Source organism: Dipodomys merriami, unplaced genomic scaffold (assembly GCF_024711535.1).
Source record: "Dipodomys merriami isolate MVZ:Mamm:240054 unplaced genomic scaffold, mDipMer1.0.p SCAF_3, whole genome shotgun sequence".
Taxonomy (NCBI): Eukaryota; Metazoa; Chordata; class Mammalia; order Rodentia; family Heteromyidae; genus Dipodomys; species Dipodomys merriami.
In genome coordinates, this window is record NW_027204492.1 from 95,356,227 (window position 1) to 95,380,102 (window position 23,876).

General features: G+C 37.7%; 1 protein-coding gene across 6 annotated transcripts in view; it reads right to left on the reverse strand.

Moving 5' to 3' along the window:
* Sytl5 (synaptotagmin like 5) overlaps positions 1-23,876 on the reverse strand; it is a 189,734-nt gene that overhangs the window by 32,911 nt on the left and 132,947 nt on the right. For all 6 annotated transcript variants that reach the window (XM_070040644.1, XM_070040643.1, XM_070040645.1 and 3 more), the window contains 4 exons: positions 20,451-20,585; positions 11,190-11,331; positions 6,737-6,866; positions 4,651-4,757 (listed from right to left, as the gene is read on the reverse strand). In XM_070040644.1, the coding sequence (XP_069896745.1) occupies positions 4,651-4,757; positions 6,737-6,866; positions 11,190-11,331; positions 20,451-20,585 (514 nt within the window). The remainder of the gene's footprint in view (positions 1-4,650; positions 4,758-6,736; positions 6,867-11,189; positions 11,332-20,450; positions 20,586-23,876) is intronic.

Here is a 23,876-nt window from a genome sequence, read left to right on the forward strand (position 1 = left end):
GTCCTTGAGCTCCTTCAGCTTACAGCTTAAGGCTAGCACTCTACCACTTGAGCCACAGTTTCACTACCAGCTTTTTGGTGGCTAATTGGAGAAAAAAGTCACACAGACATCCTGTTTAGGTTGGCTTCAAACAGCAATCCTCAGATCTCAGCCTTCTGAATAGCAAGGATTACAGGGTGAGCCACTGGTGCCTGACTTATACACTGTCTTTTAATAAATGGGACACAAAATTATGAACATAGAAGGAATTATCATACTAATCTCTTATTTGGATCATTCACTTTCAAAAATTATTAATAAATGTTAGTTATTTCCTTGTCACATACTTCTCCCCCACACCAATTTGAGATATAACATAAAGATAAAAATAAATATATATAAGTATAAATATTAATATACTCAAGAGAATGGTTACTCACTCCTATAATCCTAGCTCCCCAGGTGGCTGAGATCAAGAAGATGGTGATTTGAAGCCAATCCAGGCAAAAAGTTTGTGAGATCTCATTCTACCAATACAATCTGGGTGCAATGGTAGGTGCCTACTAGCATAAAAGTAGGAGGATGGTGGTTCAAATTGACCCCCACATAAATAAATGAGAGATTTTTTAAAAAATAATGAGAGCAAAAATGACTGGGGATGTGGCTCAAGTCCCAGAACTCCTGCCTAGCAATTGCAAGGTCCTGACTTCAGACAAATTCCAGAAACTCCTATATCCAATTAGCCAGGAAAAATCCAGAAATGGAGGTATTATTTCCTTGATGATTTTGGAGACAAGAATCTGATGGACTTTTCTGCCTGGGCTAGCTCTGAATCACAACTTTCTGGATCTAAGCTTCCTGAGTAGCTAGGATTACAAGCATGAGCCACTGGCATGTAGCCAGTTAATGTTAAATCAAACTTGTATCCCTGCCATACACTCTACTTGGTTTGAGTGTTGCTGGACTTGTGTTGTTGTTGTTGTTGTTACTGGACTTGGTTTATAAAATGAAATGGTAAATATTTCCTTCTCAATTTTCTGACCATGGTATAAATTTTTAGTATTTATTTCTTCTTCAAATACTTGATGGAATTCATTGGTGAAGGTATCTGTATCTTGACTTTTCCATAGAGAGTGTAAAGTTTGGCCTAAAGCTATTTCCACACATATTTTTAAGTATTCTAAAGGTTTCTTCATATCTAGTGAACTACAACATAACTTGATGCATAACAGACCTATCTTTAAACAAGTAGCCGAGTCTCAGCTAATCTCAGGCAGCCACTGGTGTTCAAATCACATTCAAAGCAAAGCCCCTCCCCCACAGTATAACCCCTGCTTTCACTATATTTGATGTCAGTATAACTTGTGGAGGAGATGGGGAAAAACCAGTTGTTTAACTGGTTTAAGGATACAGGTGGACCTGTTGCAACAATGAGAAGTACAAGTTGTCATGTCCAAAACGAGCTTTACAACGTCGGTGCGGGGGGAGGGGGGGAATGGGGGGGAAGGAGAAGGATTGGGATTGGGGGGGAGGGGGGAGGCTGGGAAGGGATGCGAAGGGTAAACAAAGGAGGAGGCTGCAATGCTTGGTAAGAAATGTACGCATTATCCTGCCCACGTAATTGTAACTCCTCTGTACAGTATGTTCACAAATAAAATTAAATTAAATTAAAAAAAAATCACATTCAAATAAGACAGACTCAACTTGGAACCAATGAGGCTTCCTCATTTCCAGTTTCTGTGGTACTTCTTGCCTGTGAATATCATTCTATGTGGCAAGGTGAGGCTTTTTGAACCATTTTGGCCCACATTTTGGATGATTCTTCAATCACATATAATGCGAATAAAATCTGTAAAACTAGATTTGTGATGTGAATGTGTGTGTGTGTGTGTGTGTGTGTGTGTGTGCGCGCGCGCGCGCGCACACACACACACACACACACATGCACGCGCCACTACTAGGGCATGAACTCAGTGCCTTAGGCTCTTGCTTTGCTTTTTCTCTCAATGTTGGCACTTTGACTTGAACTATACCTCCACTTCCAGATTTCTTTTTCTGGTTAGTTGGAGAATTTCTTGGATTTCTCTGCCTGGGCTGGCTTGAAAGCAAGATTCTCAGATTTCAGCTTCTTGAGTAACTGAGATTATATGAGTCACAGGTGTCCCCACTGATTTGTTATTTTTTTTCTAAACAGGGAAGATTTAAATAAGATTTTAAGTTTATTCATTATAGAGCTATTCAGACTGGGTTTAATTTTTGAGTCAGTTTTGGTAATTTGTGTTTATTTTATCTAAGTTGCCAATTGTGAGTGCATATAGTTGTTCATAGAATCACCTTAAAGCCATTTCATTTTTTTTATATTGGTAATGGCATTCCTTTACATATCCCTAGTTCTGATAATTTATATCACTTTATATTTATCTTGAATAGGGGTGATTTATATTTATCTTGACTAGGAGTGGTTTTATCCTCCAAGGTTGTCTGGAGATATTTTTGAAGGTCACGACTGGCTAAGAATTAGTGAAAAAAGGCTGGCCTTAGCCTTAGTTACTTCCAAGTATCCTATAGTATACGGGATAGACACCCTTGCCACAACAACAAATTATATGGTTGAGAGTATCAAAAGTGTCAAGGTTGAGAAATTCTGAGTAGCTGAAGATTTGTCAATATTATTGATCTCACAAAACCAATATTTGTCCTCATATATTACAGCAGTTCCAAATTCTGATTATTTTTTCTCTGAAGGTCACTATTGTTGCTTTTTTTGGTATGCTTCTTTGTGTGTGTGTGGGGGGGGGCAAGGCTTGAAGTCAAGGTTTGGACACTGTTCCTGAACCTTTTTGTTCAAGGCTAGTATTCTATCACTTGAACCACAGTCCACTTTAGGCTTTTTAGTAGTTAAAGGGTCTCATGGACTTTCCTGCCAGAGCTGGGTTTGAACAGTAATCCTCAAATCTCAGTCTCCTGAGTAGCTAGATTTACAGGCATGAGCCATCAGCATGAAGCTACATGCTTCTCTTTAAAAAATTAATTTACTTACTGTTATTACAAAGGTGATATACAGAGGAATTACAATTACATGAGTCTGGTAATGAGTACATTCCTTTTCGTCCAGTACTTCTCTTCAAGCTTTATTTGTTTAGCAAATGTGTATGGATGCTTAGGTCTCTACTTAGTTTTTAGTTGTTTTTGACCTTTTGTTAATAAACCACATTTCTGCATGAAGTTTTTGTTTGTTTATTTATTTTTGCCAGTCCTGGGGACTGAACTCAGGTCCTGGACACTGTCACTGAGCTCCTCTTTTTTTTTTTAATTTAATTTTATTGTCAAGGTGATGTACAGAGAGGTTACAGTTACATACATAAGGTAGTGAGTACATTACTTGTTAAACATTGTTACCCCCTCCCTAGTTTTTCTCCCTCTCTTCCTCCCCTGAAGTGCTCCTAAGTTGTAAAGTTCGTTTTCAACATTGTCTTGTGAGTATCATTGTTGGTTCACCCTTCATCCTCTGTCTCACCATTTTTATTGTTCCCCTTCCTTTCCCTAATTCAGATAAATGTATATACAATATAGGTGCCAAAATCAAATACAGTGGCAACAAGGGATAAAACATAGGAAAAATAAAAGAATGAAAGAAAAAAGAAATAACTTCACACAGTACATTCAAAACAACCACCATAACAAAGAAAAACCTCTTGTTTCCATATCTGGGAGTTCGTTTTGCTTAACATCATCTTATATGGTCATATGTATATAGCTATTGAGCTATTGTGATCTCTTGAGCTTCTCTTGCTCAAAGCTAGCACTCTACTATTTAAGCCACAGCACCACTTTTTCTGTTTATGTGTTACTGAGGAATTGAACCCAGGTCTTCATGCATGCTAAGCTATATTCCCAGCAATGAAGAGTTTTATAGTCAGTTCATAACTATGAAGAGATTGTGCTTAAACAAACCTCTAGCTAGTGAATATTCAATCCTATTTCGATGGAGCTATGTGTTAAATTTATTTATTTGCTATTTTCTTACATTTTTTAAAATTAAGTAATTATTTTCTTATATTTTTGCTGATCCTGAGGCTTGAACTCAGGACCTGGGAGCTGTGCCTGTGCTTTTTTGCTCAAGACTAGTGCTATACCACTTGAGCTACAGCTGTACTTACAACTTTTTGGTGATTAATTTGAGATACAAGTGTAATGGACTTTCCTGCCCAAGGTAGCTTTGAACAGTGATCCTTAGATCTCAGCCTCCTGAGTAGCTAGGATTGCCACTGCCTGCCTCTATCTATCTATCTATCTATCTATCTATCTATCTATCTATCTATCTATCTATCTATCTATCTATCTATCTATCCATCCATCTATCTTGGTACTGGGGCTTCAATTCAGGGCCTTCTGAGTGGGCTCAGTGATCCTACTGCCTCTGCCTCTTGAGTAGTTAGAACTATAGGTGCATTTAATGGGCCTGGCTCTGATGGTTGTTTTCTTAGAAATGATTTACTTTTTCTAAGTAATTCTTTCATTCACTTGTACATGCTGACTTTGAATACCACCAAGAATAGATATTGTACATTCTTACTTTCCTCTCAACTCATCATCATCTAAAAGTGGAACTGCTTGGAGCAAAACTATCTTTCTTCCTGACCATGGGACTCCCTTCCAGATCAAACTTACCAAATCATTGTCTAAAGTTCCAGGGACAGATCTGCTTCTTACACTTTCTGTATCTTCTAAGTCTTCTGTAAAAGACCCACTCAAATCTAACTCAGATCGACTCTGGTCTGGAAGGAGGAAAAGCAAAAGATAAACGTGAATCAGCTTATCTTGTTAGAAGTTCCCATTTTTCTCCTTGCAAATGTTTCATTTTTATGCCAGTTTTGTTTAGGGATAGAGTACAGATAGTGTCATAGAAGTGACAGCGAGGGCCAATAACTTCATACTGTTTATGTTAACTTCCTTTTTTATAGCATTTTTGAAACTGCCTTGGATTAAGCACTAACATTTGATCACAGGAGTTTAAGTGCTCTACTATAAAATACTAAGCCTTAATCTTTAAGGCTTCTGCTTTATGTCTACACTTAAAAAAAAACCTCTTATAGATTCAGTCCTCAATTCATTGTGCTTTCACATTTGACATAAAATGCAAGTTAAACAATTCTAAAATTCAACTTTTAAACGGTAGAGCACGTTCCTTTCACATAAAATGGGAGTAAAGAGTTGAGAGGAAGCTTCTTTAGGCACTAGAACATTCTTTCATGAATAAAACATCTTGCTTTTGGTTTTAAAAGTATTAGTTAAAGAATACTGCATTTCTCAGTAGTACTGTGGACAGCTCATCAAGTCAGGATAATTTTCACAGAATATTTCCTAACCAAAATCATGCTGTGGTACATACATGAGAAAAATGGGAGAAGGTGATCAAATGGTTAAGTTTAAAATGAAAAATGAAATAATATAGAAATGCTTAGCATAGTTCCAGAGAGAATATGTACTAGAGAGATAGGATCTGTCTAAGCTAGCTTGCAACTTTTCACTTTTCTAGGCTAGCTTACAATTTTAATTTTTAGTTGTCTTGATAAAAGTGATCACACAGATTTAGAAGACTGGTACACAGAACCTCACATATGCACACTTGTGCGTGTGCATGTGCATGCACACACATACTTCTCCCTCTCCTCTCCTTCTCTCTCTCCTCTCTCCTCTCTCTCTCTCTCTCTCTCTCTCTCTCTCTCTCTCTCTCTCTCTCTCTCTCTCTCTCTCTCTCTCTCTCTCTCTCTCTCTCTCTCTCTCACACACACACACACACACACACACACACACACACTCACACAACCATTTTGGATCTGGCTGAGAGAGATTTCCTAACTTTACCTAAGCTATAACCTGGAATCTAGCCCTAGGCTTTAATATATGATCACTAAGAAACAGTAAAATTTTAATGTTGAGAATTTCATGAATTTAGTTCTACATATGGGATACAAACTTTGTAATTATGAGCATTCTTCTAAATAGTTTCCTTATTCATAGGTAATGATAAGGTTACATAAATATTTGGCTCACGAGATTGTTGTGATAACAAAATAAAATATATGAATGTGTCATATGTTAAATGGAAAAGGTTATGATTAATACCTCAATGTTATTTGTAAATAACTCATTTAAACCATGAAATAACTTAGTCATGTGGACAGAGAGACCTTCTGGCCATCAATCAGTTGAACTGTTTTTCTCAAACTCTGGTCAAGTAATATTATCTATCGTATCAAACATATCCTAGAGACATTTAAATTCCTTACAGAGCCCTAAAAATTGTCAGTGATGCCTGGCAAGAGTATACACTCAGTAAATGGATATTTCGTGAATGCAATAGCATGAATTAAGCAAGAAAGCTCAGTAATCACAGGTCTCTGACCTCAAACCTTGATACCCCCCCTTAAAAAATAAAAATAATCGATCCAGACTCTGTTGGCTCACAACTTTAATTATAGCCACTCCAGAAGTGGGGAGTGGAAGGACTGAAGTTTGAGGCCATCTCAGACAGACTCTATTTCCAAAATAACCAATAAAAATCAAGGCTGAAGGCATGTTTCAAGTGGCAAGTGTCAGCCTAACAAGTATGTGGACCTGAGTTCAAATCCAATGCTACACAAAGTGGATGATTATTCTTTTGAGGCATATAACAATAATACCATAGAGAATAGTCAATTCCAGCTGATTCCATCATTTATGACAACAGAGCAGTCATGCTGTAAATGATCACCTGAGCAAACAGAGGCCCCAGACACTGCTATGGAAGGTGTGCCCGAAGTATTTCTGCGGTGGCTCTTTGTGAGGTTTTCAGAGGTGCTTTCAAGCGCAGCCAAACCCATGGAATTTTCAAAACCATGTTCCTTCACCGAGAGTACAAAAGAAGAAAGGAAGATTATATTGATGAATTTACCTTAAAATCCTTCCATATAAATCTACTAAGTATACATAAACTAATGTGTATTACTTTTTAGGAGGAATGAACTACTATTTAAAGGAATCTCATCAGCAGCCCATAGAACTCCAAAACTTACTATCAATACATTTATTCCAAAATGTTTTCTATTTTGCACAAAGGCCCTTGAATATGTTTTTCATTTGCAAAATTAGCATTGTAATATATAGTTAGCAAGAAGGGACCAGGGGGAGAGGGAATGAAATAATAGGGATTATTGAGGAGTAAAGAAGATTGAAAGATGCTGTGTGTGTGTGTGTGTGTGTGTGGTTTCACAATAGCATAATGAAATCTACCAAATGCTGTTTGAAAAGGTGGAACAAGGGCAGGATTGGGACAGGGTGGAAGTGATAAATGTGTATGAATGGAAATACCACAACGAAACCCTCCTATATTAAAAAATGTACACTAATTCAAAAGTAGAAAAAGAAATGGTACAGGTATCTCCAGTTTTGGAAGACACACTATGTTTAAGTAATCTGGTGAGCTTTACACTGTTTGATTAGCATGTGGCCTTACAAATCTGGTCTTACATTTCTTCTCTGAATATCTACTCTGCTACCCTGCTACTTGCTCTGTAATGTTCCCCAAAGACCCATATATTAGACGCTTGGTCTTCATTTTGGTGCCATTAGAAACCTTTATTTTCTTGCTTTCATATCTTGGAGTTCATTTGGATTAGCATCATTTTGTATGGTCATATGTACATAGCTATTGAGCTATTGTGATCCTCTGCTAGGACTATCCTAATTATTGCAAATAAGGGAAACCATGGAGCCTATGTTTCTTTGGATCTGGCTTATTTAATTTAATATGATATTTCCACGTCTTTCCACTTCTAGAGTAAGGACTTTGTCAGCTTACAGAAGTAGCTGATGGGGGTGGGAGAGGTTGCCCGCTTCAAAATAAGTGGTGTCTGTAGCAGAATTCAGTCTGAGTCTAGTTTTCATTGTAACCTATGATAAAGCAAAATGGTCCCAACCATTGCCAGGTCTATGGGGATTTGACTGCTGCATCAATACTGCAGCTTGCTTTAATATTTAAAAATGGTGGACTATTTGAGAAATAGGCTGAAGTTCAATGTCTGTGTAGATCCCATCATGTCATGACAATGATCAAACCTGAAAGAGACCTTATATATAGTCCAAAATGTGCCCTTCAAAGTCCTACAAGTGTGGAATGCCTTCCTTGTTGCTTTCACCTTACACATTCAAGTATACTTTAATAAACTCATTCCAGAGAGCTGTGGCTCTGACTTGCTTAGCAGGCTAATCAGTTCAGCTTCAGCAGCTTGTTTTTACTCTTTCATTACTTTCCAACACATAAGACCTTGTAGCAGAAGCTATATAGCTCCCAAGTCTTCTAATTGCCATGGGTTTATCAACAGAATATGACAGAGGTTAAATGGCTAAATGAGTTTAGGTCAGTTTTTAGCAGCTCTTCAAAAAGTTCTTCATACATGGCATCCTCTAATGAAGCAAAACCAACTTCTTATTGGCAATTATGATGATGGTAAATTTTCACACAGGTGATCTAGGGCTACTGTTAATATAGAATAAGAGTAGAACAATTGATATTGTAGAGCCATTAACATGGAATGCATGCCATCAAGCTTCTATATATGAAGCCTAAAATGAGCAAGTTACATCACAGTAGAGGACAGGTGAGAGGCATTCTTGTCCTGAAAGTTTTTGAAGTTGAAAAATATTCCTAAAGCAGAAAAGAATATTGAAGCAAAGATATGCCAAGAAATTGGAGAAAAGGAGAAATTGTGACTTCGACTATTAACTGTAGGTCCTCATTCTCTTTGTTATGAAGGAGCAAATGTGTTTTGTAAACCACTGTGCAGTCTTATTTTTAACATAAGATGTTTCTTTTCCTCTTTCCTTAGAAAAATTACCTTAGTCTAACCCATAAGGAAAACGTGAGATCAACATCAGCAGTATTTATAGGCAATGTACCCAACTTAGTTGAAGGCAGATTGTGTTGACAAGGTGATTTTTCTCCCCTATCCTCTCAGACAGTACCTGAAAAATAATCCTTGCTTTGAGGACAATCCTTGCTTTGAACAATTTTTTGGGTTATTTGAGAGAGAGTCAGCTGTTCTTCCTTGACACAGTGTTTTTATGGACTTTTATATCTGTTGATAAACTGAACTACCCAGCCCGTCTTTCCTTCCTCATTGGATGGGAGCCTCCACTCAATCTGGACTACTGAATAGCATAGAAGGGTTCTCAATGTACTGCCTAGCCTTGTGCCAGTATCGGTTTGATTGCTCTGTGCCCCTCCCTTACACATTGCTAAATATGTTGAATATCATTTCTTGTTAGGTTGCCAAATAAGTGAGCATAACCATCAACTATGTGCTTTTCTGACTACTGAACACAGTCTGCTTGCTGAGCTTAGCATAAGTATTTGCGACATGTAAAAATATGCCTTTTAGCTTAGCAATTACGTTGTAGACTAAGTGTTTGAATAAATATCATATTAACATTAGATCTGTTGGAATGTCTTTTTTCCCTTAAAATATCTACAGAAGGGCTGGGAAGTTGGCTTAGTGGTAGAGTGCTTGCCTTGCAAGCATGAGGCCCTGGGTTCGGTTCCTCAGCACCACATAAGCAGGAAAAGCCAGAAGTAGCGCTGTGGCTCAAGTGGTAGAGCTCTAGTCTTGAGCTGAAGGGCTGAGGGACAGCGCCCAGGCCCAGAGTTCAAGCCCCATGACTGACAATATGCACACACACAGCACACAAACACACACACACATACATACACACATATATGTATCTACAGAATCTAACTGCTTACTACCTTCACTGCCATCTCCCTGTTCTAACGCCCAGTCTTTTGCTTGGCATATGGAACTTTTGCCCCTTTAAAGACAATTTAAATGTAAATTGGACCTGTTTGGTTTGGCTATTGTATAACTTACTAAAAAGCTATCTTATTATGAATGATCATCTGTGGCTGATTTTATTCTATACAAGTCATGTACAATTTTCATGGCAGAGACAAGTGCTGTTCTAGGGGACATGTCTCTGGGACATTTTAAAACCAGAACCAAATGTCTTATCAGTTTCAAATACAGGTTAAAAGATTTAGGAAATGTTTTAGAAACTGGCTGAATAGGACACTGACTTTTCAAGTTAGAGGTTGTCTATTTGTGGAATCAGTATCATAGAGATGATACTTTGCCCCAGACATCTGCATGGGCAATTCTTTCATTTTCTTGAAGTATTTGCTTGGTCTAGACCTCAACAAATACTAGTAGGACCTCAACAAATACTGATTGAATTGAAGAACTGTGGTTGATATATAAAGATTTTAAAAAATTATCTTCAAGTAATTATCCAAGGGACTTTTAACTTAACATGTATGAACCTGTCATGTATACAATGTATCTTGATCATAGTCACCCTTTTCATCATTGTCCCCTTCCTAGTTCCTAAATATAGATCCTAGAAACATATATTTACTTTATTGATTAATAAAGAATCTGCAAATGAACTATATAATTTGTGGGTGGGATGGGAGGGGAAAAACTGGAAGAAAGCGAAGGAAAGATTGACATTATCCAAGAATAAATGTACTCATTACCTGATTTATGTAACTGTAACCCCTGGGTATATCATCTTTGTAATAACAATAAAAAATAAAAAAAATTAAAAATCTAGTAGAGGCTAATTCAATCTAACAACTTCCAAGAGTATTTAACAAAAATGAAGTATTTCTGCCAAATGTTTTTTCCATCTTCTCCTTTAAAAATATAATTTATTAGATTTAATATGCAATTTAAACTTTCATTTATACATTGATATACTATTTTAACAAATGTACAGAAAAGTCTAAAGAGTTTGCTATATTCTACTTTCCCAGATTCACAACACCTTGGAAAAATTTTAGTATGGTTAATGTATGAATGGGTTTTCTGAGAAGTAACATGGAAGTTCGCATTCAGAGCCTCCTATAAATTCCTTATATTGGTTTAAAGCCTATAGTCATTTAAGTCCCTCTCATACAATGCCAACTGTAAGCCTTGTCTTTTCTGTTTCTTTTTACTTTGGATTTGTGGCTTAAAGAGAGATGCAGGAGGCTTGGTTTAATGAAGATTTTTATCACTGAACAGCATAAACAGTATGCTCTGAAATGCACTGAACTCAAACCCAGTCTTGGTTTGGGGAAGAGGTCATGTTACAGAGGCTGGCTGGATGTCTCTTTACATCTGTCAACTTACTCTACTGCTGACTGAAGAAGTGCTGCGTGTACTTGGGGCTGGTGATCTCTGAGTGACCAAGACTACGCCATTGCTCCGGAAGCTTTTTGGGATCCCAGGTCCAGTCTCCTGATCAATGAGATCTGATGAAGCAGTGTTTCCCCTAAAGGAAAAGAACATTCATTCAGGCTTTAATAAGGAAGCAGAGTGACAACTAAAGACACAGGCAGAGAAATTCTGACTCAAAAATGGTGAGGACATGTTAATAACACTAAGTTAACAAGAGTCACTCTGGAACTACTCAGAATAACGTCACACTCCTCAAAGACTTTCAGGCCTTGTTAGGTTTACTCCATTTGCCAGACTCTAGGGTACTTGGCAATGAACTTCACCTTACCTTTCCAACTTTATTTCCCAATCCTTAAAGCATACTCTCAGTGCTGGGAAGGTGGCTCAGTGGTAGAGTGCTTGCATTGCATGCATGAAGCCCTGGATTCAATTCCTCAGCACCACGTAAGTTGAAAAAGCCAGAAGTGGTGCTATGGCTCAAGTGGTAGAGTGCTAGCCTTGAGCTGAAGAGCTGAGGGACAGCACCCAGGCCCAGAGTTCAGGCCCCATGACTGACCAAAAAACAAAACAAAGCAAAATATAAAACCATACTCTCAGCCATTCCACGGCCCTGCTTATTCTCTCAGTTCATTTCCTCTTGCCACCTCTGTTCTACCTAGTTCTCATTTGCTTACTATCTGGCCAAGCCATTCTATAGTACTTGACAAGAGAATGTCTCATTTGGTGTTTGAATGTACAGTCCTTTGTGTCTTTCAACTTTGAACTGCCTGGGAACAGACTATGTGTCATATTTACCAGGATATCTCCAATATATTCCTCAAGAAGTAATTCAGCATATGCTTAATCAAAGATTGGAAATTACATTTTATTTCTTTGTGGTTTTAGTTTATGACTCATAGTGCATATTTAATAAATGTGCTGTGAAAATAATGACATTTGGTAAATTGGCTTGAATAACATTCCTATTTGCTAAGAGGATTCATTTCTATTTAATAATGCTAGAAGGAAAAGAGTAATTCCTGCCTTTCACGTGATCACAATTTTCTCATTAGGTGGAGCTTCCTAAGCCAATGTAAAGTTTTGACAAACTAAAATTTAAGAGAAGACACACTTTGTTGTCACACAGTATGTGTGTGACAAAAATTCAGAATAAAAACAGACTTGTCTATCCAACCAAAGCTTGTGCCTATTCTAGTCTCCCACAAAGCTCATTCATTATTTCACTAAGATCAAGTTCTTCTAAACAAGAATTTATTATCAGAATGAGTTAGCAAGAGGAAGATAAAGGAGCAGAGAGCAGGAAATGCAGTTTTGGGGATTTGATTAAGAGAATTTTGAATTTTTTTCTGGGCAGCATGCTTATGATGGTCTGTGACCTCCTCTTTATAGAACTAGCTCTCCAATTTACAGTGCTATGAACTCAGTTCAGGAGGAGCTTATGATTTTATCTGTTGATTCTGACAACAACCCAATTTTCTGATTAAGGAGACTGATATAATTTAGAATTCTAAATGTCTGATCCCTCCTATCAAATGATACATTTCAACAGTTGAAAACAGTTAAGGATTACTTTTTAAAGACAGAGTCTATCTCTGTAACCACGGCTGGCATAGAATTTGTCATCCTCCTGCTTCTGCCATGATAGTAGCTGGGTAGTTAGCCAAATTCACACTTTTCCAAGTGTTTCTGTTCACTTAGAGCTTAGAGATGTGCTCAGTGATACTATGTTCTGACCATACACTTTCTACTTTCAGAACAATAGTCTTCAAAAAGCTCTCTCTAAAAGAGGTGCTGGCGGCTTATGCCTATATTCTTATTCCTCAGAAGACTGACATTCAGAGGACCACCATTCAAAGCCAGACCAGGAAGAAAAATCCATGAGCTCTTATCTCCAAAAATAACCAGCAAAAAAGCAAGTATGGCTCAAGTGGTAGAATGCCAGGTAAGCAAGTAAGCTGAGCAAGTGCAAGGCTTTGAGTTCAAGCATTGCATAAAAAAGAAAAACAAAACAGGACTCTCCTCATTGTTTGAAGCTAAATAAATACATAGGTAGATAAATAGTCTCCATTAAAAACAGAAAGGTTAAGGGTAAATCTTGTGGAAAGAGTCAAGAGTCCTAACGAAAGGGATTCATGAAGACAATTTTTCTTGTGTCAGAGCTAAAGATCTTCCTAGATCTAGGTGGTTTTGACCAAGTTCCTATCACGGATTAGCCTTATTGAAACTAAAAGCACTATATATGGAAGCTTTGGTAGAAAGTGATTAATTGTGGTGATAAATTCAAGAGGCTATTCTGTAATAAGGAAATAATTTTTGTGATCCTACGTCAAAGTCAGCTACTGGAAAATATTGCTGCCAGCCACATTATCTCAAAGATGACATACACTTTCCCATTTGTCCCTGACATTTACTGTGAGCTCTTCAAAAAACATTTTCCTTTCAGTTGATTAGACTAAGAAAACATTTAGTCTAATGAGGCAGAGAACCATAAATATTTGAGTCCCAACTCTTTTAGATGTTATATGAAATATGACATAAAATACATGAGCTTTTGCCACTTAAATAGGAGGCTGAAACAAAAGGTTTCTCATCTAAATTAAAGTAGAAACGTTTAAGGCTAATTAAGAAAGAGCTATTTTTTAATTCAAATATGTTGCTGTGATTTAAATAAGAAGTGTTAGAAATCAGAGCCAATAAACCTGTAAGCTAAAGTGTAGTCAAGGAAAACTGGCAAGATGGAGACACATTTACCTCATCTTAATAGGAACCAAGTGTAGTGATATGTCATTGTTAGGGGCACTTGGCTATTCTAGGTTACTGAAAAACACATTTTCTAAGTTAGTTAGTTAGGAAAATATATCTCATTTACTTTAGCTCATGAAATATACTTTCCAAAGCCTTCTGTTTTGTTGCCTGTAATCCCATGCTACTCCCAAATCTTGATGATGGCTTCTCAGATGTATCTATTTCCTACATAGAGGATCCAAGGATAGGTAACAGGGTGGAGAATATAATTTAAGAGTTGCCTTTCTGGTTTACACAATGGCCTCCCAGGTGTCATAGTGAGGAAATAATTTTCCAGGATGAAGCATTTCCAAAGTGGCTGACAATGTTGAGCCTATGCTGCTGGTTAAATGAGCACTCTCAAAAGGCAATATTAACATGGGAAACACTAACACCCACTAACACCAACACAGATCCAATATTGTGTAACATAGACTCAATATTTCTTTTGAAGTATATGAAATTTTCTAACTTTAGTTATTTGTATTCTAATATTAGTAGGTAGGAAACAATGTCAGATGAGCATGCTAAATGGGAAATAAATACCAAGGATGAGAAGGAAAAGGGGAAAACATTGAATGCAGCTGTAATTCCCGGTCTTTGGTGATTCCAGATGCTGTCTTTGTCAACTGCCGTATGTGAGATGAGTGGTCCTCAACCTTGGCTGCACATTAGAGACACCTAGAAAGCCGTCAAAAATCCCCATAGCCAAACCATACCCTACACTAATCACACTGAATTGTGAGCATGGGATCTAGGCATCAGCACGTTTTAAAACTCGCCAGGTTATTCCAATATGTACCTAAGGTTAGAAAACATTGGATTAACTGTGCTACAAGGTCATTGATTTCAGACATCTGTCCACCTGCACTGTCCCCTTCCTTTGTCCCATGATGTTTTTCATTCAGCCTAGTGCTCACATGAAGACAGCTGAGCTGTTCTCATGGTTACACTGTGATAAATGGAAAGATACTTTCTGTATAGGGAGTAAATATGTTGTATGGGTTAGCAAACTATGGCTTATGGAATAAATTTGGCCACCAAATATTTCTGTATGGCTAGTAAGTTAGAGTAGTTTTGGATTTTTTAATAATTGAAAAAAGAATAATGTTCTGTAATATGTAATTATATTATATGTAATCCAAATTTCAATGTATAGAAATAAAACATTTTTGGAACATAGGAATGCTTATTCATTTATGTATTCTTCCAATTTCATGCTCCAACAGGACACCTGAGATAGAAAGCATGTGGACAATTTTTAAAGTCTGGTAAGAAGTTTTCTATGAGCATTACAGTACTTTATCTAATAATCAAGACAAAGCAGAGTTAACTTTGAGGATCTGGTCAAGCTTGAATATTCCCACCTGTTCTCTTCCCATGGCCACTGACAGGATGCTGCAAAGATGGCAGTGGAAATTGCATTCAGGACAAAATTAATTTTACTTTGCATGAAACAAAACAGATGCATCATTTAATAACTCACTTTCAACAAATAATATATATGAGGAAAGGTATAAAAATACCATATTTCCAGGAGAGAATGACAGCTCTGCATGGTTTCTAATGGTTCCTTGTCACTTTCAGCAATTCATCCTCTGGTCAAGGAGATAGAGGTGTACATATGACTTGGATTTTGTTTAACCTTTCACTCATATTGTAGACACAGAACTCCTTGCTAAATTTGAATTTTAGATAATCAAAAAATTTTAAAGGGGCTGGGAAAGTGGCTCAGTGGTAGAGTGCTTGCCTTGCATACATGAGGCCCTGGGTTCAATTTCTCAGCACCACATAAGCAAAAAGAAAAAAGCCGGAAGTGGTACTGTGGCTCAAGTGGTAGAGTGCTAGCCTTGATCTGAAGAGCTGAGGGACAGCACCCAGGCCCAGAGTTCAGGCCCCACGACTGGACCCCCCCAAAAAATGTTAAGAATTAGGATGTTCCAAATAGATAAAAAAATATATTTAAAAGTTGTGGAAGTGGTGCTGTGGCTCAAGCGGTAGAGCGCTCACCTTGAGCTGAAGAGCACAGGGACAGCACCCAGGCCCAGAGTTCAAGCCCCACGACCGACAAAAAAAAATCTTAGAAGTTGTATATCTCAAATTCAAATTTACCTGGGTATTCTGTATCTTATTAAGTTTAGAAATCCCACCTGAGGTTATCTATAGTCAATGTCTATCTGGTATGAGTTTGCAATGGCTCAGCTCCATCAGATGGACAAAGCTCGGGGACATAGTTCAAGCTCCAGAGTCCTTTGTGAGATTAGGCTAGATCCTTAGACTCAGATTGCACTTGAGATACTACCATTACTTAAATCCATTACTTAGATACTCTTCTCTATTCTACCAATCCTAAGTGCTTATGTTTTTCTCCTGAAGTAATTTCATGCTTTTGAATGACTTGCTTTTGAATCTTGGTCTGATAGAGAACTCACAAATCATAGCACAGCAACTACTCAGCACAACTTAGAAGGGATTCAGAATCACTCCCTTGAATAGCATTGTGTTTATTAACCGTAGTCTACATTACAATCTTAAAAACTCTTCAGTCTAATTTGTCTAGTTCCTAGCAACCAGTGAGTGAATAGCCCTTTGCCATTCAGTTTTCAGAGCTGAAGAGACTGCTAAGCCTTCCTTAACCCTGCTTTCAAATTACTGGAAAAAGATGAATCAATTAGACATCTAATAAATTATCGTTTCTACTTTGATATGATATGAATTTTAAAAAGAAATGGCTAAGCCTAGATGCTCCAGAACAAAGACCAGTAAAACATGAAGACATATGAACTGTGGAGGAGAAAGGAGAATAACTGCTGAGCTGGGACAGGTAACAGACCAAAGAGGAGGATATCACTATCTCTTTGGATGATAGGAGTTAAGAAAAGGTAGGAGCTACACTTTAATGGCTCAAGTCTGTAATCCTACCTACTTAGGAGGCTGAGTCTTGAAGATCAAGGTTCAAAACCAGCCCAGGCAGGAAAGCCCATGAGACTCTTATCTCCAGTTAAACACCAAAAAAGCCAGAAGTAGAATAGTACAGAAGTTCAAATGGTACAGCACTAGCCTTGAGCACAAAAGCTCAGGGACAGCGCCCAGGCCCAGAGTTCAAACCCCAGGACTAGTAAAAAAAAAAAATAAATAAAAAAGATAAAAACATAGGCCCTGAGTTCAAGTCCCAGAACTGGAACCAAAAAAAAAAAAAAAAAGAATAAAAAAAAGACAAGCAACTTTCTGTCCCAACTTTCTTTTTTTTTTTTTTTTTTTTTTTTTATTTTTTATTTTTGGGTCCGGTTGTGGGGCCTGAACTCTGGGCCTGGGCGCTGTCCCTCAGCTCTTCAGCTCAAGGCTAGCGCTCTACCACTTGAGCCACAGCGCCACTTCCGGCTTTTTTCTTTTTGCTTAATGTGGTGCTGAGGAATCGAACCCAGGGCCTCAGGCATGCAAGGCAAGCACTCTACCACTGAGCCACCTTCCCAGCCCCATCTGTCCCAACTTTCTAAGGAATCTTTTTGGAATAATGGAACATATCTCACTGTGGCAGTCCATTAATGAGTCATTATCATTATGATTAAACACATGTCCCGGTAATGTACTGTGTGATTTTTTTTTTTGTTGTTTCTTTTATATGTTCTTCCCCCATGGTATAACTCCTGTCATCACTATATTTGATTCCAGTGCCCTGCATCTTGTATATGCATTTTTCTAATTTGGGGAGGGGAAAGGAAATAAGGAAGTGCTGAAACAATAAACTTGACAGCTTCCCCCGCGGTGGGGGGTGGGAAGGAGTTGGGGAGGTGGGGAGAGAAGGGATAGTAGGGGAAAACAAAGGAGGGGTAACAATGCTCCATAGAAAATGTACTCATTACCTTACTCATGTAACTGTAACCCTTTTTGCTGTACAGTATCTTTACAATAAAAATATTAAAAAATATGTCCCGGGAAAGGGACACTTTGCTCTACTTATCTCCTGAGTATCTTTAGTGTTGGTCTCAAGGGGAAAACACTGTTCTTGACAGGCTAAAGCCAAGGCAAAGTGATCACTATCCCATTTCAGGGATTCACAATTCAAACAATAAACAATTTCAGGACTTTCTCCCAGTTCACAGTAAGAACAAGAAAGCTCTGTGTCAAAACATCAGTGTTTGGAGAAACTACATACATATGAATTTACAGCTTTCAGGTTATTTATGTAATACAGTAGGCAAGGCACAGGGAGTACATCCAATTAGACAAATTCTAGAATAACAGTACAAGTACTACAATATTGGGACTATGTCTCTGGTTCTTACTGAATAACTGTTAGACAGATAACTTAAAGGGCATGATCTAATTTTGTTAAATAGGCTTGGAGTCTTTGCTTCTTTGTTAAACAACTCTATTTCCTCTTTTCTAAATTGTCCCTCTTAAATGCCAGCCAAGATGGCTCAGAGTCCCCAAGAGCAACACAAACTGAGCTATGTATCACTTCTAAATAATTTTTTTTATCAATGTTATCTTAGAGTCAGGGGTCTAACAATTAAAAATGAGATTTTTAAAGAAAGCGTTCTGGGATATAACATAGAAGAGAAGCAAACCAAGATTAGTTCAAGGACAGACAACCATTATATGATTTTTTATTGTGAAATTTTTATCAGTAGTCTTGGAACTTGGGGAAATATTCATACATTCCTTGATAGTGGATAATAACTGATTTCTTTTTAAATTTATTTTTTCTGAATAGTTTTACAAAAAGTAATAGTGGCTTGCAGGAGTGATGTACAAAATAAAAAAGTAGGTACGGAGAATCACCATGGGGGAAAATAACTCAATAGTTAAAAGAGTGGACCTTCTGGGGAAGTGTTCTGGTCATTAGTCTAAAATATATTATAATGTGTGGGTTCAATCTCCAGCATCATGGGAGAAAAAGGATTAGAAAGATCACAAGATTACAAGGAGAATTCAATTCTGCTTGTAGAAGCTAAGGAAAAGAGAAAAAGAAAAAAAGGCTGGCAGTTTTAGTGCCTGAACTAGTATATTACTGCAGCTCCAAGCAAACAAAGGAGTTAACGTTTGGACACACCAATGAACCATGAGCGTAGATCTTTTAGGTCTCATCTCTAGCTTTGATACATGAATCATGAAAATAAGCCTTGACTTTAAGAAAATGAAATCTGATCAGAAGTGACTATGCTCCTAGATTTCATTGCTATTTGTCCTCACTTTTCTGACAAGAGATAGCTTTGTGCATAGGATATTTTCACTTGTTCCCTCTGAGAATAAGTTAGAGGAGGTAGAACTAGAAGAAAATGGAACTTATGGAAAATACTATGTCAACTCAAGTGATGCAATTATTAATGTTTTTGAAAGCTGCAAAATTAATATGAAACCTAGAGGCTTATTTTTCAGATGCTGTAATAGAGGAAGATCATATCCATAGTCATGCATATATAAGTACATGTATATTCATAGATATGTACATATACACACATACAGAACATGATACTATTTGACTATTTGAGGGAACAACAGGGAGGTAGGATAGGGAAAGAGAAAATGGAGGGTGAATAGTGAAGAAATATATTGTGCCTATGTATAAAAAAATAGGACAGAGGGGATGGGGAAAGAGAACATGAGATATATCCATATTCATAATACTATGATGAAAACCTCTGGTAAAATTAATATACACTAAAAATAAATGAATGAGATAAAAGTAAAACAGGTTCTGTTGGGGAAGGGCAAGTACCAGTTGTACGGAAAAGGGTGAAAGGAGAACTATGAGTTGAGCACCAGTGGTTTAAACCTATAATCCTAACTACTCAGGAGGCTGAGATCTGAGGATCATGGTTCAAAGCCAGCCTATGCAGGAAAGTCTGTGAGACTCTTATCTCCAATTAGCCACCAAAAACTTGGGAGTGGAGCTGTGGCTTGTGTGGTAGAATGTTAGTCTTGAGCAAAAGAACTCAGGGATAGTGTTCCAGCCTCAAGTTCAAGCCCCAGGATTGGTACAAAAAGTAGAACAATAAAAACTGTTGAAATTGTTCTAAGAAGAGTGGGAGATGGAAAAAGGAGAAGTGATGGGGGAATGTTTGATTGGGGTGCATTATATGAACTCATGCAAGTGCCTCAACAAAATCCTCCGTGTACAATGCTAATAAAATATTCTTAGTAACACAAGAAATTAATGAAGGAATATATCTGACCACTGAACTACATCCTTTAGTCCCCAAACATAAATCTGCATCCCTGCAGGTGACACAATGGTTCCAACAGATATAATCTAGAAGGAAGGTAAGTGCTTTCCATTTCAACTAAAAATTATCTTCCTGCCTTTTGGTATTATGTGTTAGGTCTCCAAGCAGCAATTCTTTACAGACACTTAGAAGCCCTACTTGGATATTTACAAACCGAATCCTCTGGTGGTTCCCATGGTCTGTTCTGTGTTTCTCTTACCTGTCTGAACCGGGGGCTGACTTTGATCCCCGAAAAGTTTGACTGTCTAAATCCAAGCTGTAACTCCGACCACTTTCAGTTTTTGGAGTTGTGATTTCTCCTCTAGTTGCTGATCGGAACTTGCTAAGAAGAAATCTGAAAGCATATTAACATTTAAAGGTAAGATACAAAGAAAGCATGGAAATACTACTTTAAGGACACACTTCTAGAGCTGGCCATAAGAGGCTCATGCCTATAATCCTAGCTACTTAGGAGGCTGAGATCTGAGAACTGAGGTTAAAAGCCAGCTGGAGCAGGAAAATCTCTAATCTCAAATCTTCAATTAACCATAGAAACAAAGCCAGAAGTAGAACAGTGGCTCAAGTAGTATAACATCTGCCTTGAAGGAAGAAAGCTAATAAATAGCATCTAGGCCTTGAGTTCAAGCTCTGGTACCAGCACACACACACACACACACACACACACACACACACACACACACACACACACACACACACACACACACACACACACACACACACACACACACACACACCAACTACTATAAGATGGAGTAGGAGAAATATTAGAACTTATCAGCATAGGTGGGAACTTTCCGAAGAGAGTCCCAGGGGCACAGCAAATGGGAAACTTGACAAATAGGATTACATCAAACTAAAACGTTTATGAACAGCAAAGGACATAGTTACTAAACTAGAAAGACAACAAACAGATTGGGAGAAGATCTTTACCAGATATACATCTGACAAGGAACTCAAGAAATTATCCCATCAATTAATATCCTGATCAATAAATGGGCAAAGAAGCTAAGTAGAGACATCTCAGAAGAACGATCAATAAAAATATGAGGAACTGTTCTACATCCCTAGCCATTAGGGAAATGTAAATCAAACAACACTGAGATTCCATCTGAACTCAATTAGACTGGCCAACATCAAGAATTTGAACAACAACAAATGCTAGAGGGGATGTTGGGGGCGGGTGGGGAAAGAAATCCTATTTTTTTGGTAGGAATGTAAATTAGTACAACCACTCTGGAAGGCAGTTTGGAGAGTAAACATAGAACGACTCTATGATCTAGCCATACCACTCTTGAGCATTTACTCAGAGCACTACAAGTCAGGATATGGAAAAGACACTTGCACATCCATGTTCATTGCTACACTATTCACAATAGCCAAGTTATGGAAACATCCCAGATGTATTACAATGAATGAGTGGATCAAGAAAATGTGGTACATACATACAATGGAATTTTACTCATCCATTACAAAGAATAACATTATGTCATTTGCAGGGAAATGGATGGACTTAGAACAAATCATGTTAAGTGAAGTAAGCCAGGCTCAGAGAGACAAACAGCAAGTTTTATCTTATATTTGGAAGCTAGATCTAAACTACAACTGTCCATCACAACATATACAAGGCAAAATGCAATTGCACACAAACAAATTGACTAGAGGAGGGTATATTTAGTGGGAAAATTCAAAAGCTTAATTCTTCTGAACAACTAATGTACTGTTTATCAAAACACAGAAAGTGGAAACATGTTTTTTGGGGGTGGACAAAGGAAAGGAATAGAAATGGAAGGAGGAAGGATGATCAGATATAGTCATTATATTCAAAGTACATTATGTAAACAATGAACTATGCAACTTGAGGATAGGGATGGGAGGGGAAAATGGGGGAGAAGGAAGGAAAGGTTGTCATTGACCAAGAAGCATTATATTTATAATTTACGGGATTATAACCCCTTTGTACAACTACTTAATAATAATAATAGCCTCTCACAATTTTGAATGACATTATAACTCACTGATAGAGAGCATGTTTAGCACTCACAATGCCCTAATGTTTGATCCCTGGTACTGGAACTCAACGAAGAAGTTCAATTTTTAGTATTTACAGAAATAAATGATTCTTTGACTCAGGAGCACTGGGATTGAGGGATTCTGGGTAGTTCTCAGTGACAGTGTCAAGGGTGGTAATGGGGGAGGTTACAAAATTTCCCAGGACTATGTGGCTTTCTGGTAAGCAAGGTCTGTGTCCTTGCTTAGCAAAGATCACCTACTTTGGGAACTCACCACTTCTACCTGAGGAAGAAGAAGTATCTCTTGGGCTGGGTTTATTTGAAGGGATGCTGTGAATGGGGAGCTTGCTTGGCGAGGGAATAACGCTCTGGGATGAACTGAGTAGCAGCTTGTTATAGTGTAGCTCTATGAAAACAGTGATTGTCTTTCTCATTCACTACCACTTTCTGGGTCCTAGAATGATATACCAGAACCCAATTAATTCTTGTGGAATGAATGACTGAACTTTTATGATGAAAATCCTTTCTATATCTTCCATGACATTTCTCACTGTGGTAATGAAGCAGAGTGCCTTGTGTCAGATGAAATCTAATTACATTCCCATCTCCTAACTTATTAGTGTGTTTTAACTGTTTTTTTAAACAGTCTCTTTATGTATCCTAGGCTGGCTTAGAACTCTCTAATAAAGCCCTGATCTCATGATAGTTGTATACTGGTCTCCAAAGTGCTGGGATTATAGGCCTGAATCTCCACACCCATTTCACTATATTTTTCTGGAACTTAAACAATAGGTAATTATCTGTAAGTAGTTGTACAAATGGGACTCAAACAACCGCTTCTAAGGAATCTAAATTCAAGGATACTGAGTCACCCAAACAAGGCTGTTTCCAAGTACACTTTAATAATAATACAACCTCAAAGCTGTATTCTTTAGGGGATAACATTGGAAGAGACCAGTTCATTTGTTTTGTGGGCAGCCAATTTTCTAGACAAAAAATATAAAAGCTAGATTCCAAAGGTACTGGGAGAATCTTAATAGAATCTGTTAAGTTGTATTTACTTCAAAGAAGAATGTCATTGCCAAAGTGTCAGAAGCTTCACTCTACTGGAAAATTACATTTTTGGTGAGAATGGCACTTAACGTAATGTCAGCCTGTACTGCACTGAGAATCTCATGTCCCCATCCCTGCATTTCCACTTAAGGTAACTCCTCTTCAGGGAGACAACTCTTTCTCTCTTTAGACATCCTGAATCCCATCAACTTCCTCGTGCCCTACTTACCTTCTGATGGTGTTCTTGCTGATTCCTATCATCCCAAACATTTATCAGCTGGCTATTCATTTAATATTTAGTTATTTATTACCTCATGACATCTCTTGTGATAAACACCCTGCCATATTTACAGAAGCTTTCCATAGCTAATCCCTTGAAGACTGAAAACTATAAATGCCAGTTTTAGGTTCCAGGATGGCTTAGCCCAGTTCTATGATGGTTTGAAGGGTTCAGAATTTGTACAATGCATTGCATTTGTTATTAGTTATTGTCTCCTAACTCCATGGTTTCCTTAGCCCAGTAGCCTACTCTATGATACCTGGCTTGGTCTCTGCAAATGATA